Raw genomic sequence first — 12,678 nt, forward strand, 5'->3', positions numbered from 1 at the left:
CCCGGCGCCGACTCCGCGGCCGCCCGACGAGCCCCTCGCCGCACCGCTCGGGCCCTGGCCTCGGCCCCCTCCCGCCGCACCGCCCCCGGCCCGGCCCTCCTCCCACCTCCCTCCTCCCTCTGCGGCTCCCTCCTCCCGCCCGCCTCCCCAGCTGTCCCGTTCGCGTCATGCCGAGCCTCCCGGCCCCGCCGGCCCCGCTGCTGCTCCTCGGGCTGCTGTGGCTCGGCTCCCGGCCGGCCCGGGGCGCCAGCCCCGAGCACCCCGCGCTGCCCATCCGGCCGGAGAAGGAGCCGCTGCCCATCCGGGGAGCAGCAGGTAGGGGGACGCCCCGGGGGAGGCGCGGGCGGGGAGTCCGGCTCGGGGCGAGGCTGCGGCCGCCCGGAGGGGGCGCCGGGCGCAGGTGGCTCGGCTCGGCGCGGCGGGCGGCCCGGAGGGGTGGGCGGGGGGCCGCGGGGCGCGTCGTGCCTGGGGACCCCGGGCCCGGCCGGCAGCGCCCGGGGCGGGCACACGGCAGGCGCGGGACAGCGGCCGCCAGCCAAGCCCGTCCCCGCAGGCTGCTCCTTCGGCGGGAAGGTCTATGCTTTGGACGAGACGTGGCACCCGGACCTGGGGGAGCCCTTCGGGGTGATGCGCTGCGTGCTGTGCGCCTGCGAGGCGGTGAGTGGACCCAGGGGCCGTGGCCGGGGCCCTCGCGGGTCGGGGAGCGCTGGGGTCTTGGGGCGTCGGGTGGACTCGCAGTTGCTGAAGAGGAAGAAGTCAGTCTGCAGACATTTGGGATGCTTTTCTGACGGAGTAAGGGGGGAGGACGCGACCCCCTTCAACTCTCAGGTGTTGCCTATTATTGATCGCCCACTGTGTCAGGCTCTTTGCCAACTCCATTTCGTCTCTCACTTAACTCCTAGTACAACCATGCTAGATAGATACTGTCATTACTCCCATTTTTCAGATAGGGACCCTACGGCCCAGAGAGGTTAAGAAACTTGTCTAGAGCTACGCAGCTTGTATGTAAGCAGAGCAGTCTCTGTGGGACGACCTTGCCCTGGTCCGGTGCCTCTTCCCGGCTTGCCTTTGAGTCTCACCAATTGGCGTCTTGCCCTCACTCGGTTTGGTTTTCCCGTCTTCTCTGCGAGCAGCCTCAGTGGGGTCGCCGCGCGAGGGGCGCGGGCAGGGTCAGCTGCAAGAACATCAAACCCGAGTGCCCACCCCTGGCCTGCGGGCAGCCGCGCCAGCTGCCCGGACACTGCTGCCAGACCTGCCCCCAGGGTAAGGCCCGCTCCGCGGTGAGAGGAGGGCGGCAGGGCCGCGATGCTTGGTCCTGGGCCACGCGGATGGAGCGAATGGAGCGGCCCACTGGCCCTCCCCGTGCGCAGCTGAAACCCGCGTCCCCCACCCCCGGTGCAGAGCGCAGCGGTCCGGAAAAGCAGCCGACAGGCCTGGCCTTCGAGTATCCGCGGGACCCAGAGCACCGAAGCTACAGCGACCGTGGGGAGCCTGGAGCTGAGGATCGGGGCCGTGGAGACGGCCACACGGGTAGGCAGGGGCTGGTTGGGGTTCGGCTGCAGCAGCGGGTGACGGTGCTGCAGACATCTTCCTTCCTTCGCAGACTTTGTGGCACTGCTGACAGGGCCAAGGTCGCAAGCGGTGGCACGAGCCCGAGTGTCACTGCTGCGCTCTAGTCTGCGGTTCTCCATCTCCTACCGGCGGTGAGAAAGGGGAAGGAGGGAGGAGGGGTCAGCTGGGGGCCAGGGAGGGGGAATTGGGAGAGGCTGGAAGGGCTGCTTCTGGCCCAGGCTCAGAGTCTGTGCTCAGGAGACTCTCATTATCAGGCTGGACCGCCCTACCCGAATCCGCTTCTCAGACTCCACTGGCAGCATCCTGTTTGAACACCCTGCGGCCCCCACCCAAGATGGCCTGGTGAGATGATGCCATTTATGAGTGCTTATCCAGTCTGGACACTGTGCTGAGAGCATGCTCTGCATTGCCTCCTTGGGTCCTCACAACAGCCCAGTGGGAGGAAGGCACTGATATTATGATGCCCATTTTACAGATGAGGGAACTGAGGCTCAGTAGCAGAATGTGACTTGCTCAAGGTCACACAGCTAGTAAGTGGTGGAGCCAGGATTTGGACCCTGGCATCTGGCTCCAGGACTCCTTCTCAAACTTCCTTAGGAGGGCCTGGGGGCAGCTTCCCATATTCCTTCCTCACCAGACATGGGCCTCTCAACAGGCCTGTCCTGCATACTGAGTAGAGCCTTGTTTCTCTGCTCCAGGTCTGTGGGGTGTGGCGGGCAGTGCCTCGGTTGTCTCTGCGGCTCCTTAGGGCAGAACAGCTGCATGTGGCACTCGTGACACCCACTCACCCTTCAGGGGAGGTCTGGGGGCCTCTCATCCGGCACCGGGCCCTGGCTGCAGGTGAGGGGAGCACACAGCTCCTGGACGTGAAGTTCGGAGTCTTCTCTACCCCCAGGAAAGGAGTGGGCTGAGGAGGGGACTTTCTGATGGGCTCTCATGGTCCTTTCTCCCCCAGAGACCTTCAGTGCCATCCTGACCCTGGAAGGACCCCCACAGCAGGGCATAGGGGGCATTGCCCTACTCACTCTCAGTGACACAGAGGACTCCTTGCATTTTTTGCTGCTCTTCCGTGGGCTGCTGGAATCCAGGAGTGGGGGTAAGCGGGATGGGGGCAGCACATGTGAGGAGGGCAGGGAGAACACCTCACAGGTGTCTACATGTGCAGCCATTGCAGGACCAGCCCAGGTTCCCTTGCGGCTCCAGATTCTACACCAGGGGAAGCTATTGCGAGAGCTCCAGGCCAATGCCTCAGCCCAGGTGAGCGAGGGCCTGGCTCTTACTGCCACCTGCTCTGGTCTCTTGCTGTGCCCACCATACCCTGCTCTGCCCCCAGGAGCCAGGCTTTGCTGAAGTGCTGCCCAACCTGACAGCCCAGGAGATGGACTGGCTGGTGCTGGGGGAGCTGCAGATGGCCCTGGAGAGGGCAAGTGGGCCAGGGTTGCGCATCAGTGGACACATTGCTGCCAGGCAGAGCTGTGACGGTGAGGCAGGATGAAGCCTGGCACCCCTGGCACACACAACTGAGGCACAGAGAAGTGCCAGAGGAGGGGCCAGGGTGGGTATAGGAGGGATCCTGGGGGCTGGGGGTGTGGATGGCCTTGGGGCAAGCCTGCCTCCACCTGTCTTGCCTCTCTGCAGTCCTGCAAAGTGTCCTTTGCGGGGCCGATGCCCTGATCCCAGTTCAGACGGGTGCAGCCGGCTCAGCCAGCCTTACACTGCTAGCAAACGGCTCCCTGGTCTACCAAGTAAGAGTCGGTGGGGATGGGGGTGGGGGTGGGGGTGGGGTGCAGGAGGTGGGAGGGCAGCAGGACAGGGCGGGTCTTTGGCCTGTAATGGTTCAGGGCCCAGGCCTCCTCCGCTCCTCCAATTTGCCCTCCCTGACCCTGCCTGCCAGGTACAGGTGGTAGGTATAGGCAGTGAAGTGGTGGCCATGACGCTGGAGACCAAGCCCCAGCGGAGGAACCAGCACACCGTTCTGTGCCACATGGCTGGACTCCAGCCGGGAGGATACACGGTGAGTGCTTTGGGCAGAGCAGGGCCGCAGGGCCCAGGCACCAGAGGAGACAGTGCAGGGGCCGTGGGGAGCCGTGTTGGATGGGCAGGGGTGTTCAGCATCGTTCACTCACTCACAGGCTCTCGCTGATGCGTTGATTCACTGGACACATTTTTAGTGAGCTTCAGGCTCGGGACTGCAGGACAAAGAAACTCAAATGTGGCCCCTTGTCGTCAGGAAGCTCGTGTCAAGTGGAAGGAGTTACACAGGGAGACCAGTGCAGCAGATCGTGTAATAACAAACATGATAGCAATGGCTGCCATGCATTGTGCCACATACTGCACTGGTTGTCTTGTTTCTGTTAGTTTTGGCCCCCACAGTACTCATTTAATAGATGATGAAGTGAAGGATCAGAGAGGTGACGTAACTCCTCAAGATGGTTGCATGGGTAGGAAGTGGCAGAGAAGAGACTTGAACCTGGGCCTGCCAGATTCATATCCATTGTTACTGGTGTGTGGAAGTATGCATGGGTTTAGTGGGGGCACAAAACACGGAAAGGGTTCAGAATCTTGGGCGTGCGTGAAAGCTTAGGAGGGGTTCATCCGGGACCTGGCAGGCTGCAGCTGGGGCTCACCCTTGCCTGCCCCCCAGGCCGTGGGTGTCTGCCCTGGGCTGGGTGCCCGGGGGGCTCATATGCTGCTGCAGAATGAGCTGTTCCTGAACGTGGGCACCAAGGACTTCCCAGATGGAGAGCTGCGGGGGCACGTGGCTGCCCTGCCCCACAGTGGGCACAGCGCCCGCCGTGAGAGTGAGTGCTCCAGGGGTCTGCCTGCCCTTTGGCGTCCTCTAATCTGTGACTCAAGCATGTGAGGGATGGTGCCAGAGGGCCAGAGCCTGGTGTGGTGTCTTTCTCTGTGCCTGAGCTCCAGTTGGCGTCTGGAGAAGGTGGGGATGTACAGGGTGGCCCTGCCGGGAGACCCTACCTGTTACTACACACGGTGCAGGGCTCTCACTTGCTGCTCCCCCAGCCCTGGGCCTGTGGACAGTGCCTGCCAGCTCGTGGAGTCCGTGTTGGGGAAGATGGGGAATGCCGGGGTTGAGTCACTGCTCTAGGCCGCCTTCTCATCTGTCACGTCTCCTCTCTCTGGATCCAGCACTACCTGTGCCCCTGGCAGGAGCCCTGGTGTTGCCCCCGGTGCAGAGCCAGGCAGCAGGGCACGCCTGGCTCTCCCTGGATACCCACTGTCACCTGCACTATGAAGTGTTGCTGGCTGGGCTTGGCGGCTCAGAACAGGGCACCATCACTGCCCACCTCCTTGGGCCTCCTGGGATGCCAGGGCCCCGGCGGCTGCTGAAGGGATTCTATGGCCCAGAGGTGAGGACGTGATGGCGGGAGGCAGTTTGGAAAATATCTGCTTTTTGGCATGAAAGGCCGTGTGGGCCTGTGTTGGGGAAGCAGCAAGCAGAGAGCCTCAGGAGTCAGACAGGCCTGGGTGTGAATCTGACTTGGCGTTTTATTGTCCATTCTCTCTCTTGCATCCTACTCTGGTGGGATCTCTTGGATAGTATGTAGTATCCTGGGCCTCCAGAGGGGCAGGTGGGCTGGACCAAGCCGACGTGGGGTGGGTTGCCATGGACCTGGGGCCAGAGAGACCTGGCTTCTGAACTCTACACGCTTGCTGGTGGGCTTTGCTATCCTGGAGACCTTGCTTCACCTCCCTGGGCCTCAGCGTCCTTACACGCGAATTGGGAACGGAAGGCCCAGCCCTGGAGCACCTTGCTCCCTGCCTGATTCTGTCTGCTCCTAGGCTCAAGGGGTGGTGAAGGACCTGGAGCCCGAGCTGCTGCGGCACCTGGCACAGGGTTCTGCTTCCCTGCTGATCACCACCAAGGGTAGCCCCCAAGGGGAGCTGCGAGGGCAGGTAGGCAGGCGGTGTGGGCTGGTGGGGATGGCTGAGTTGGGCTGGCGCTGTGTGTCTTAGGTCAGTCACTTGCTTTCTCTGAACCCTGGGAGTGGTCGAGTCACACGCACTCCCTGGCTGGTGGGGAAGGTGAAGCCAGACAAGGTACTTAGAGAGGCCAGCAGCTGCCCACCCGTCCTTGGCCGCTGGGATGATTGCTGTGGCTAATAGCATCCTCCTGGAGCACAGGGGTGCTCAGGGTGTCTTGGGCTGACCGGCCGCCGCTGGCGGAGACGCCGGAGGGAGCCTGGGTGCTGACTCGACCTGCCTCTCCTCTCAGGTGCGCATCGCCAACCAGTGCGAGGTGGGCGGCCTGCGCCTGGCGGCAGCAGGGACCGAAGAGTTGCGGGTGCCTGGGGCTTTGGATGCCGTGGCAGCCGAGACGGCCGCGCCGCCCGCTGGCCCGGGCCCAGATGCCGCAGCGCCGGCTAAACCTGGTGGCCCCGGGCGGCCCCGAGACCCCAACACCTGCTTCTTCGAGGGGCAGCAGCGCCCCCACGGGGCTCGCTGGGCTCCTAATTATGACCCCCTCTGCTCGCTCTGCACCTGCCAGGTAGGAGGCCCGGAAGGGCACACCGGGGCCTGGGTTCTGGGGCAGGATCGCAGTCAACCCCCAACCTCTCCCTGTAGAGGCGCACGGTAATTTGTGACCCCGTGGTGTGCCCGCCACCCAGCTGCCCAAGCCCCGTGCAGGCGCCGGACCAGTGCTGCCCTGTGTGCCCAGGTGAGTGCCCTGGAAGAGTTGGGAGGATGCTGGAGGGTCCGCTGTGGGGTGTGAGGCTTCTGGGCCTCTGAAAGGAGGGGGCCACCCTCTGCTTTCACTGTTTCTTTGGATCCACAGAGAAACAAGATGTCAGAGACCTGCCGGGGCTGCTGAAGAACAGGGACCCCGGAGAGGGTGAGCTGGAAGTGTGCGTGGAGGTGTGGGGAATCCAGAGGAGCTGTGGGGTGGGACCAGGGTGGGATGGGTGGGGGAGAGTACTTATGGGGGTGGGGGGAGGCCGAGGGGCACAGGTTGCAAGTGACACCTGAGAGGCTTCATTAGAGTCATTGGCCCACAAACGGGCCCTGGGGCTAGACTACTGTGGGCTTGGCCTGAGGCTCAAGCCATGGGTGTGGGCCCAGCCAATGAACTCAGTACCAATGGCAGCTGGACGCTGTTCCCCATCAGGCTGCTATTTTGATGGTGACCGGAGCTGGCGGGCAGCGGGCACCCGGTGGCACCCTGTCGTGCCTCCATTTGGCTTAATTAAGTGCGCTGTCTGCACCTGCAAGGTATGGCCGCCCTATCTTCTCTGGTGCTGGAACCCAGCGGGTCTGCAGAGCTGGGGAGGGGGCTGCCAGGAGAGGAAAACCCCCTTGGTGAGGAGGGCTCGAGGATCAAAATAACATGAGAAAAGTCCTTTGGGCTTTGAGAGTTGGCTTCCTGTAGGAAAAGTGCAAGGGCTGATTAGGGTGTGAATCCTGGCTTTGCCAGCTGACTACGCCGTGTAACCCTGGGCACTTTCTGCACATCCCCGAGTCTCACTTTCCTCTCCCATAAGCAGATGTGGTAGCACCTACCTTGCAGGGCCACAATGTGGACTTGAGTTCAGCTATATAAAAAGCCCCAGCCCAGGGCCTCTGAGTAAAAGGCCATGGACATATTACGTTTGAGGTATGGGAAAGGAGAGGGAGGAAGCAGGAGGATTACGTGCAACTTCTTTTTCCTGACACCCCTCACTCAATGCATCCCTGCAGGGGGACACTGGAGAGGTGCACTGTGAGAAGGTGCAGTGTCCCCGGCTGGCCTGTGCCCAGCCTGTCCGCGCTAACCCCACTGACTGCTGCAAACAATGTCCAGGTGAGGGAGGGGGGCACAGAGGCTTCTTGGGGCAGATAAAGCTCTTTAGTGCCTTGTCCTGGGTGGGGTGGGGGGGATGCATGGTGAGGGGATGCCTAGTAAGGGTAGATGGAAGGGATATCTCAGCTAATTCAGCATTTACCCAGCACTGCTCTGTGCCTAGCCTGGAGCCAGGGGTCCATGCAGCAGAAAGAATGTGCATGTGTTAGTGGGCTGTGACAGGATCCAGTTCCCGTCCCATCCATCCCCCCATCCCCCATCCATCCCCCCATCCATCCCCCCATCCATCCATCCATCCATCCATCCCTCCATTCCCCCATCCATCCCTCCATTCCCTCATCCATCCTCCCATCCCCCATCCATCCCCCCATTCATCCATCCATCCATCCATCCCCCATCCTTCCATCCCCCATCCATCCCTCCATCCACCTCTCCATTCCCCCATCCATCCCTCCATCCATCCCTCAATCCCCCCACCCCTCCCTCCATCCTCCATCCATCCCCCCATCCATCCCTCCATCCCCCATCCATCCCTCCATTCCCCCATCCATCCCCCATCCATCCCCCCATCCATCCCTCCATCCATCCCTCCATCCCCCCATCCATCCCCCCATCCATCCCTCCATTCCCCCATCCATCCCTCCATCCGTCCCTCCATCCATCCCTCCATCCCCCCATCCATCCCTCCATCCATCCCTCCATTCCCCCATCCATCCCCCCATCCATCCCTCCATCCATCCCTCCATTTCCCCATCCATCCCCCATCCATCCCCCCATCCATCCCTCCATTCCCCCATCCATCCATCCATCCATCCATCCATCCATCCATCCATCCCTCCATCCATCCATCCATCCCCCCATCCATCCATCCATCCATCCCCCCATCCATCCATCCATCCATCCATCCCCCCATCCATCCATCCATCCATCCTTTCAAATTTATCACCTTCTAAGTGCCAGAAACTGCTAGGTGACAAATAAAACCTGGATGGCCCTCACAGAGCTCACATTGACTGACCTCTACCCCCTTCCCTCCTTCTCTTCTGCCAACAGTGGGGTCAGGGACCCACCCCCAAGTGGGGGACCCCATGCAGGCTGACGGGCCACGGGGCTGCCGTTTTGCAGGGCAGTGGTTCCCAGAGAGCCAGAGCTGGCACCCTTCGGTGCCCCCCTTTGGGGAGATGAGCTGTATCACCTGCAGATGTGGGGTGAGTGAGGGCTTGTGTGAGGTAGGCATTGGGGGCCTGGCCTGGGGAGGGGAACTTCCCAGGGAGGGCAGGCTCCTGGGGGTGGGCTTCCCCCGAGAGGCTGAAGGCCGCTGTGCCCCAGCGCCTCTGGGGACCCTGAGGATCTGGTCTGTCCTGCAGCAGGCAGGGGTTCCCCACTGTGAGCGGGATGACTGTTCACTGCCACTGTCCTGCGGCCCAGGGAAGGAGAGCCGCTGCTGCTCCCACTGCACACCCCGGCGGCGGTGTAAGTGAGGGGCCTGGGGCAGCTGCTCCGGGCTGCCTGTGGGACACCTGGGAGGGAAGGGAGCCCCTGCCGTGTGCCAGAACAGCGCCCTCTGCTGCGCAAGTGCCACCCCTCACAGCAGCCTTGTGGACTTGTTCTCCATCACCTTTTCTTCAGGAATGAGACTTCTGACGCTCAGGGGAATCAGGCAGCTAGGCTAGAGTCACACGGCTGGTGTGTGCTGACTTGCTTAAGAAACTTCTGACCTTTCTGGGACCAGAACAGAGAAGCTCCGCTGTGCCCTCCGTGCCACCCCACGCCCTTGCTCCTCTTCCAAAGTTCACTCCCTTCTGTCTCCAGCAGCCCCAGAGACCAGGACAGTTCCAGAGCTGGAGAAAGAAGCTGAAGGCTCCTAGGGAGCAGCCAGAAGGTCGCGTGACCAAGAGGATGGGGCCTGGGCCGGGGAAGGAGGGGCACCGAGGACCGCGCATTCTCCTGTGGGAAGCCCAATGCCTCTGGCCCCTCTTTTCTGCCTCTTCTCCCTCCTCCACTACCTCTGGGAACCACAACTCCACAAGGGGGAGGGGCAGCCAGGGCAGACCAAGGCCACGTCCCCTCCAGCTCCGGCCTTGTCACCCTCCAGCCTCTGCCTGGGAAGCCCAACCCCTTTCCTTCTGTACATAATGTCACTGGCTTGTTGGGATTTTTAATTTATCCTCACTCAGCACCAAGGGTCCCCCCACTTCACTCCTGCTGCCCCTGAGCTGAGCAGAGTCATTATTGGAGATTTTTGTATTTATTAAAACTTTTTTTTTCCAGTCTTCGGGCTCGTGGCTGTTCCTTTGTGACCAGGGGCCTGAGTGGGCCCCAGTGGAGAAGCGTCTGAGGGTCGGCAGGGGGAGAGAGGGACACTGGCTCCGGGGGCTTCCCCCTGACCCTTGGGGAGCAGGAAGAGACCTGGGGAAGGGGACAGGATGACACAGCAGCTGGCGGACATGCCTGGATCCCGCAGAGGGGCTTGGGCTGTCTTTGAGATGGAATAGAGCTTAAGAACTCAGGCAACCTGAAGCAGGATTTGGATGCTAGTTTCCACTGACCCCCTGCCACCTTCCCTGGGCACTTTTGCTGAGTGTTACAGTGTCTCAGAACAGTTGCTGGTAGGATTTAAAATTTGGTCTGTCACCCTGAAGTCAGTCAGGCCTTCTACTTTGCAGAGAGTTTGACTGGGCCTCTGAGCTTCTCTAGCAGAAAGAGATGGAAGGTAATACACAGGGGCTCTGGCCAGAGGAGAAAACGGGCGTAGTTCTGATACCCCTGGTTTTTTTTTAAAAATTAATTAATTAATTAATTTTATTGGATGTGTTGGGTCTTTTTTGCTGTGCGCGGGCTTTCTTTAGCTGCGGTGAGTGGGGGCTACTCTTCATTGTAGTGCAAGGGCTCCTCATTGCCGTGGCTTCTCTTGTTGTGGAGCACGGGCTCTAGGCATGTGGGCTTTAGTAGTTGCAGCACATGGGCTCAATAGCTGTGGCTCATGGGCTCTAAAGCGCAGGCTCAATAGTTGTGGTGCACGGGCTTAGTTGCTCCGCGGCATGTGGGATCTTCCTGGAGCAGGGATCGAACCTGTATCTCCTGCATTAGCAGGTGGATTCTCAACCACTGCGCCACCTAGGAAGCCCCACACCTGTTTTTAAAAAAAAAATTTTTTTATTGGAGTATAGTTGCTTTACAATGTTGTGTTAGTTTCTACTGTACAGCGAAGTGAATCAGCTATATGTATACATATGTCCCCTCTTTTTTGGATTTCCTTCCCATTTAGGTCACCACAAAGCACTGAGATTTCCCTGTGCTACACAGTAGGTTCTCATTAGTCATCTATTTTATACATAGCTGATACACCTGGTTTTTGAAAACTCCTTCACGTACAGTGCTCCACTTTGCTACTTTTTACTTGAGAATCACCTTTCAGCATTCTCCAGTGACTCCCCTTGCCATCTTTTATATGTCGCGTCGGATTTTGGGTATGTCAGATGAGGGACAGCCGCTCGGAGCCATCGCACGGTGGCGCTGCTGGCAGCCATCAGTTCACTTTGGGCCAAGTCAGTGTCATTTCAGGTATTTGAGTAATTTATGACGACAGTCTACGGAAGGTGCCTCCTCAGGGCAGAGGGAGAAATGGGAGCTGGAGGTGGGCAGCCCAGGCACTTACTGGGAGTGGGGAGTCCAGGGTCCGCCACTCTAATGCACATCAGCTGCTCACCTTGTAGGAAAGCCTACATTGTAAACAAGAGTGAGTTGCTTTCAAAAAAGTTTCTGGGCTACTATTTCATTGCATTTCACCCTTAGTCTTTTATGAGAATAATGAGAGGTAGAAAAACAAAAGTGTGACACTCCTGATACAACAAAAGTGACAGAAGGGGGTGGTTTCATAAAGTAACACAGTTGGGACAAGGAGGAAGTTTGCCAGGCTGGAAGGGGCACATTTTAGCTCACCAGAATTAGGCTGAGTGAAGGAAAAAAACATAGAGCAAAGTCTGGAATACTGGAGATACATTGCTGTAGGTGACAAAAGCGGAAAAATTCTTAGGGATCGTGAAATGATCATGGAGGTCTGAGAATGGAGCCCCTTATGACATTATTTGGGTTTGATATATGATCTCGTGAACAAAGGGAGCTGCCAGAATTATTTTTGCTCATAATAAAGGTAAATTACTATGAATAATTATGGTAATACACAAATGTGTGAGAAAGAAAGAAAAATTCACTTGTTAGAAAGAGTTCCAACCCCTAGATAATTACTATTAAGACATCACTGATGACTGAGAGGGCCAGGATAGAGAGGGTGGGAGGGTCGAGGGAGGGAGGGGATATGGGGATATATGTATAAATAGAGCTGATTCACTTTGGTGTACCTCAAAAACTGGCACAAGAGTGTAAAGCAATTATATTCCAATAAAGACTTAAAAAAAGAAATCACTGAGTATTTTTCTAAGTTTTTGTTTGCCTGGCCCAAGCCCCACTCTGGGTCCTGCCCCTGTAGCACCTCTATTCCTACTTGTAAAGTGGCTGTGATGCCTTCCTTGACCCAGCTGAGGGTATCTGTATGATCAACTCAGGAGCTAGAGCACATGTAACTCTGCACAAATAAGGAAAGCAGGAGATTGCAAAGGAAATCTGATCCTTTGCATTTAAAGTGGCAGGGGAGGCAAAACCCTGGACATTTTGAAAAAATCCTCACCAAATCAGGGAACTTGGCAAGTTGGCATTAAGTGATATGATTTCCAGCAAATTGACCGGAACCCACCAGTGGGGTTCTAGCTCCTCGGCTGCTGGGCGTTGGGCGGGCCTGAGGGTTGTCCCGTCCTCTGGGAGCAGCAGATGTTGGCTGGTGGGAAGGAGTCATTCACATCTCTTCTCATCCACCTGCCTTGGCTGGGCTGGATCCTGGACTGAGACACATCCTCCTTGTGAGGTGCCAGGCCTTTTCCTCCTCTTTTGGCGTCCCCCATGCCTGGTCCTACTGTGGGGACAGGGACTCCTCCCTCTCCATTTGGGCAGTGAGACGAGAGGGGGGCAGGTGGAGGTAGAAGGTGCCCGTGGGAGGACAGGTGCGACAAGGATCCCAGTGAGTCCTTCTCCATGCAGGGGGCAGTGAGGCTGCTGTGCGGGTTTGGGGGTGACAGCTCTGCCGAGTGGCCGGTGGACCTCCTGAGCCTGCCTGTTGCTGCTGCCTCTCTTTCTGGTGGCCCTGGTGGCCCTGATGCTTACCGTGGCGTCCTGGGGTCCTTACCAACCCCCACTCTGGGGGGAGATGAGGGGAAAGCAGAAGCAAGCTTATGTCTTTTTTGGGTGCTCTTTGG

General features: G+C 59.1%; 1 protein-coding gene across 7 annotated transcripts; it reads left to right on the top strand.

Annotated features, from left to right (window-relative positions):
- Nucleotides 1–163: 163 nt before the first annotated feature.
- On the top strand, nt 164–9,630 carry CHRD (chordin). 7 transcript variants are annotated; one of them, XM_057738920.1, is made up of 23 exons: nt 164–315; nt 554–657; nt 1,134–1,263; nt 1,402–1,530; nt 1,604–1,703; nt 1,827–1,914; nt 2,271–2,412; nt 2,528–2,668; nt 2,747–2,829; nt 2,906–3,053; nt 3,211–3,317; nt 3,467–3,586; nt 4,217–4,373; nt 4,720–4,940; nt 5,374–5,487; nt 5,807–6,079; nt 6,157–6,250; nt 6,368–6,424; nt 6,698–6,801; nt 7,267–7,369; nt 8,423–8,577; nt 8,737–8,842; nt 9,182–9,382. In XM_057738920.1, the coding sequence occupies exons 1-23, from the start codon at nt 168–170 to the stop codon at nt 9,235–9,237; spliced, it is 2,880 nt and encodes a 959-aa protein (XP_057594903.1). In that variant the 5' UTR covers nt 164–167; the 3' UTR covers nt 9,238–9,382. The 7 variants fall into 7 exon arrangements, with proteins under 7 accessions (XP_057594903.1, XP_057594905.1, XP_057594904.1 ...); XM_057738922.1 differs by having other exon boundaries at nt 9,185–9,382; XM_057738921.1 differs by having other exon boundaries at nt 8,740–8,842.
- Nucleotides 9,631–12,678: the final 3,048 nt, after the last annotated feature.

Source organism: Hippopotamus amphibius, chromosome 6 (genome assembly GCF_030028045.1).
Source record: "Hippopotamus amphibius kiboko isolate mHipAmp2 chromosome 6, mHipAmp2.hap2, whole genome shotgun sequence".
Taxonomy (NCBI): Eukaryota; Metazoa; Chordata; class Mammalia; order Artiodactyla; family Hippopotamidae; genus Hippopotamus; species Hippopotamus amphibius.

Excerpts from the sequence above, each read along its gene's own strand:
- CHRD (XM_057738916.1), top strand. The coding sequence starts at position 168 with ATGCCGAGCCTCCCGGCCCCGCCGGCCCCGCTGCTGCTCCTCGGGCTG. Across the intron at positions 1,264-1,401 it reads CTGCCAGACCTGCCCCCAGG|AGCGCAGCGGTCCGGAAAAG; the intron begins GTAAGGCCCGCT and ends CCCCCGGTGCAG. Across the intron at positions 5,488-5,806 it reads AAGGGGAGCTGCGAGGGCAG|GTGCGCATCGCCAACCAGTG; the intron begins GTAGGCAGGCGG and ends CTCTCCTCTCAG.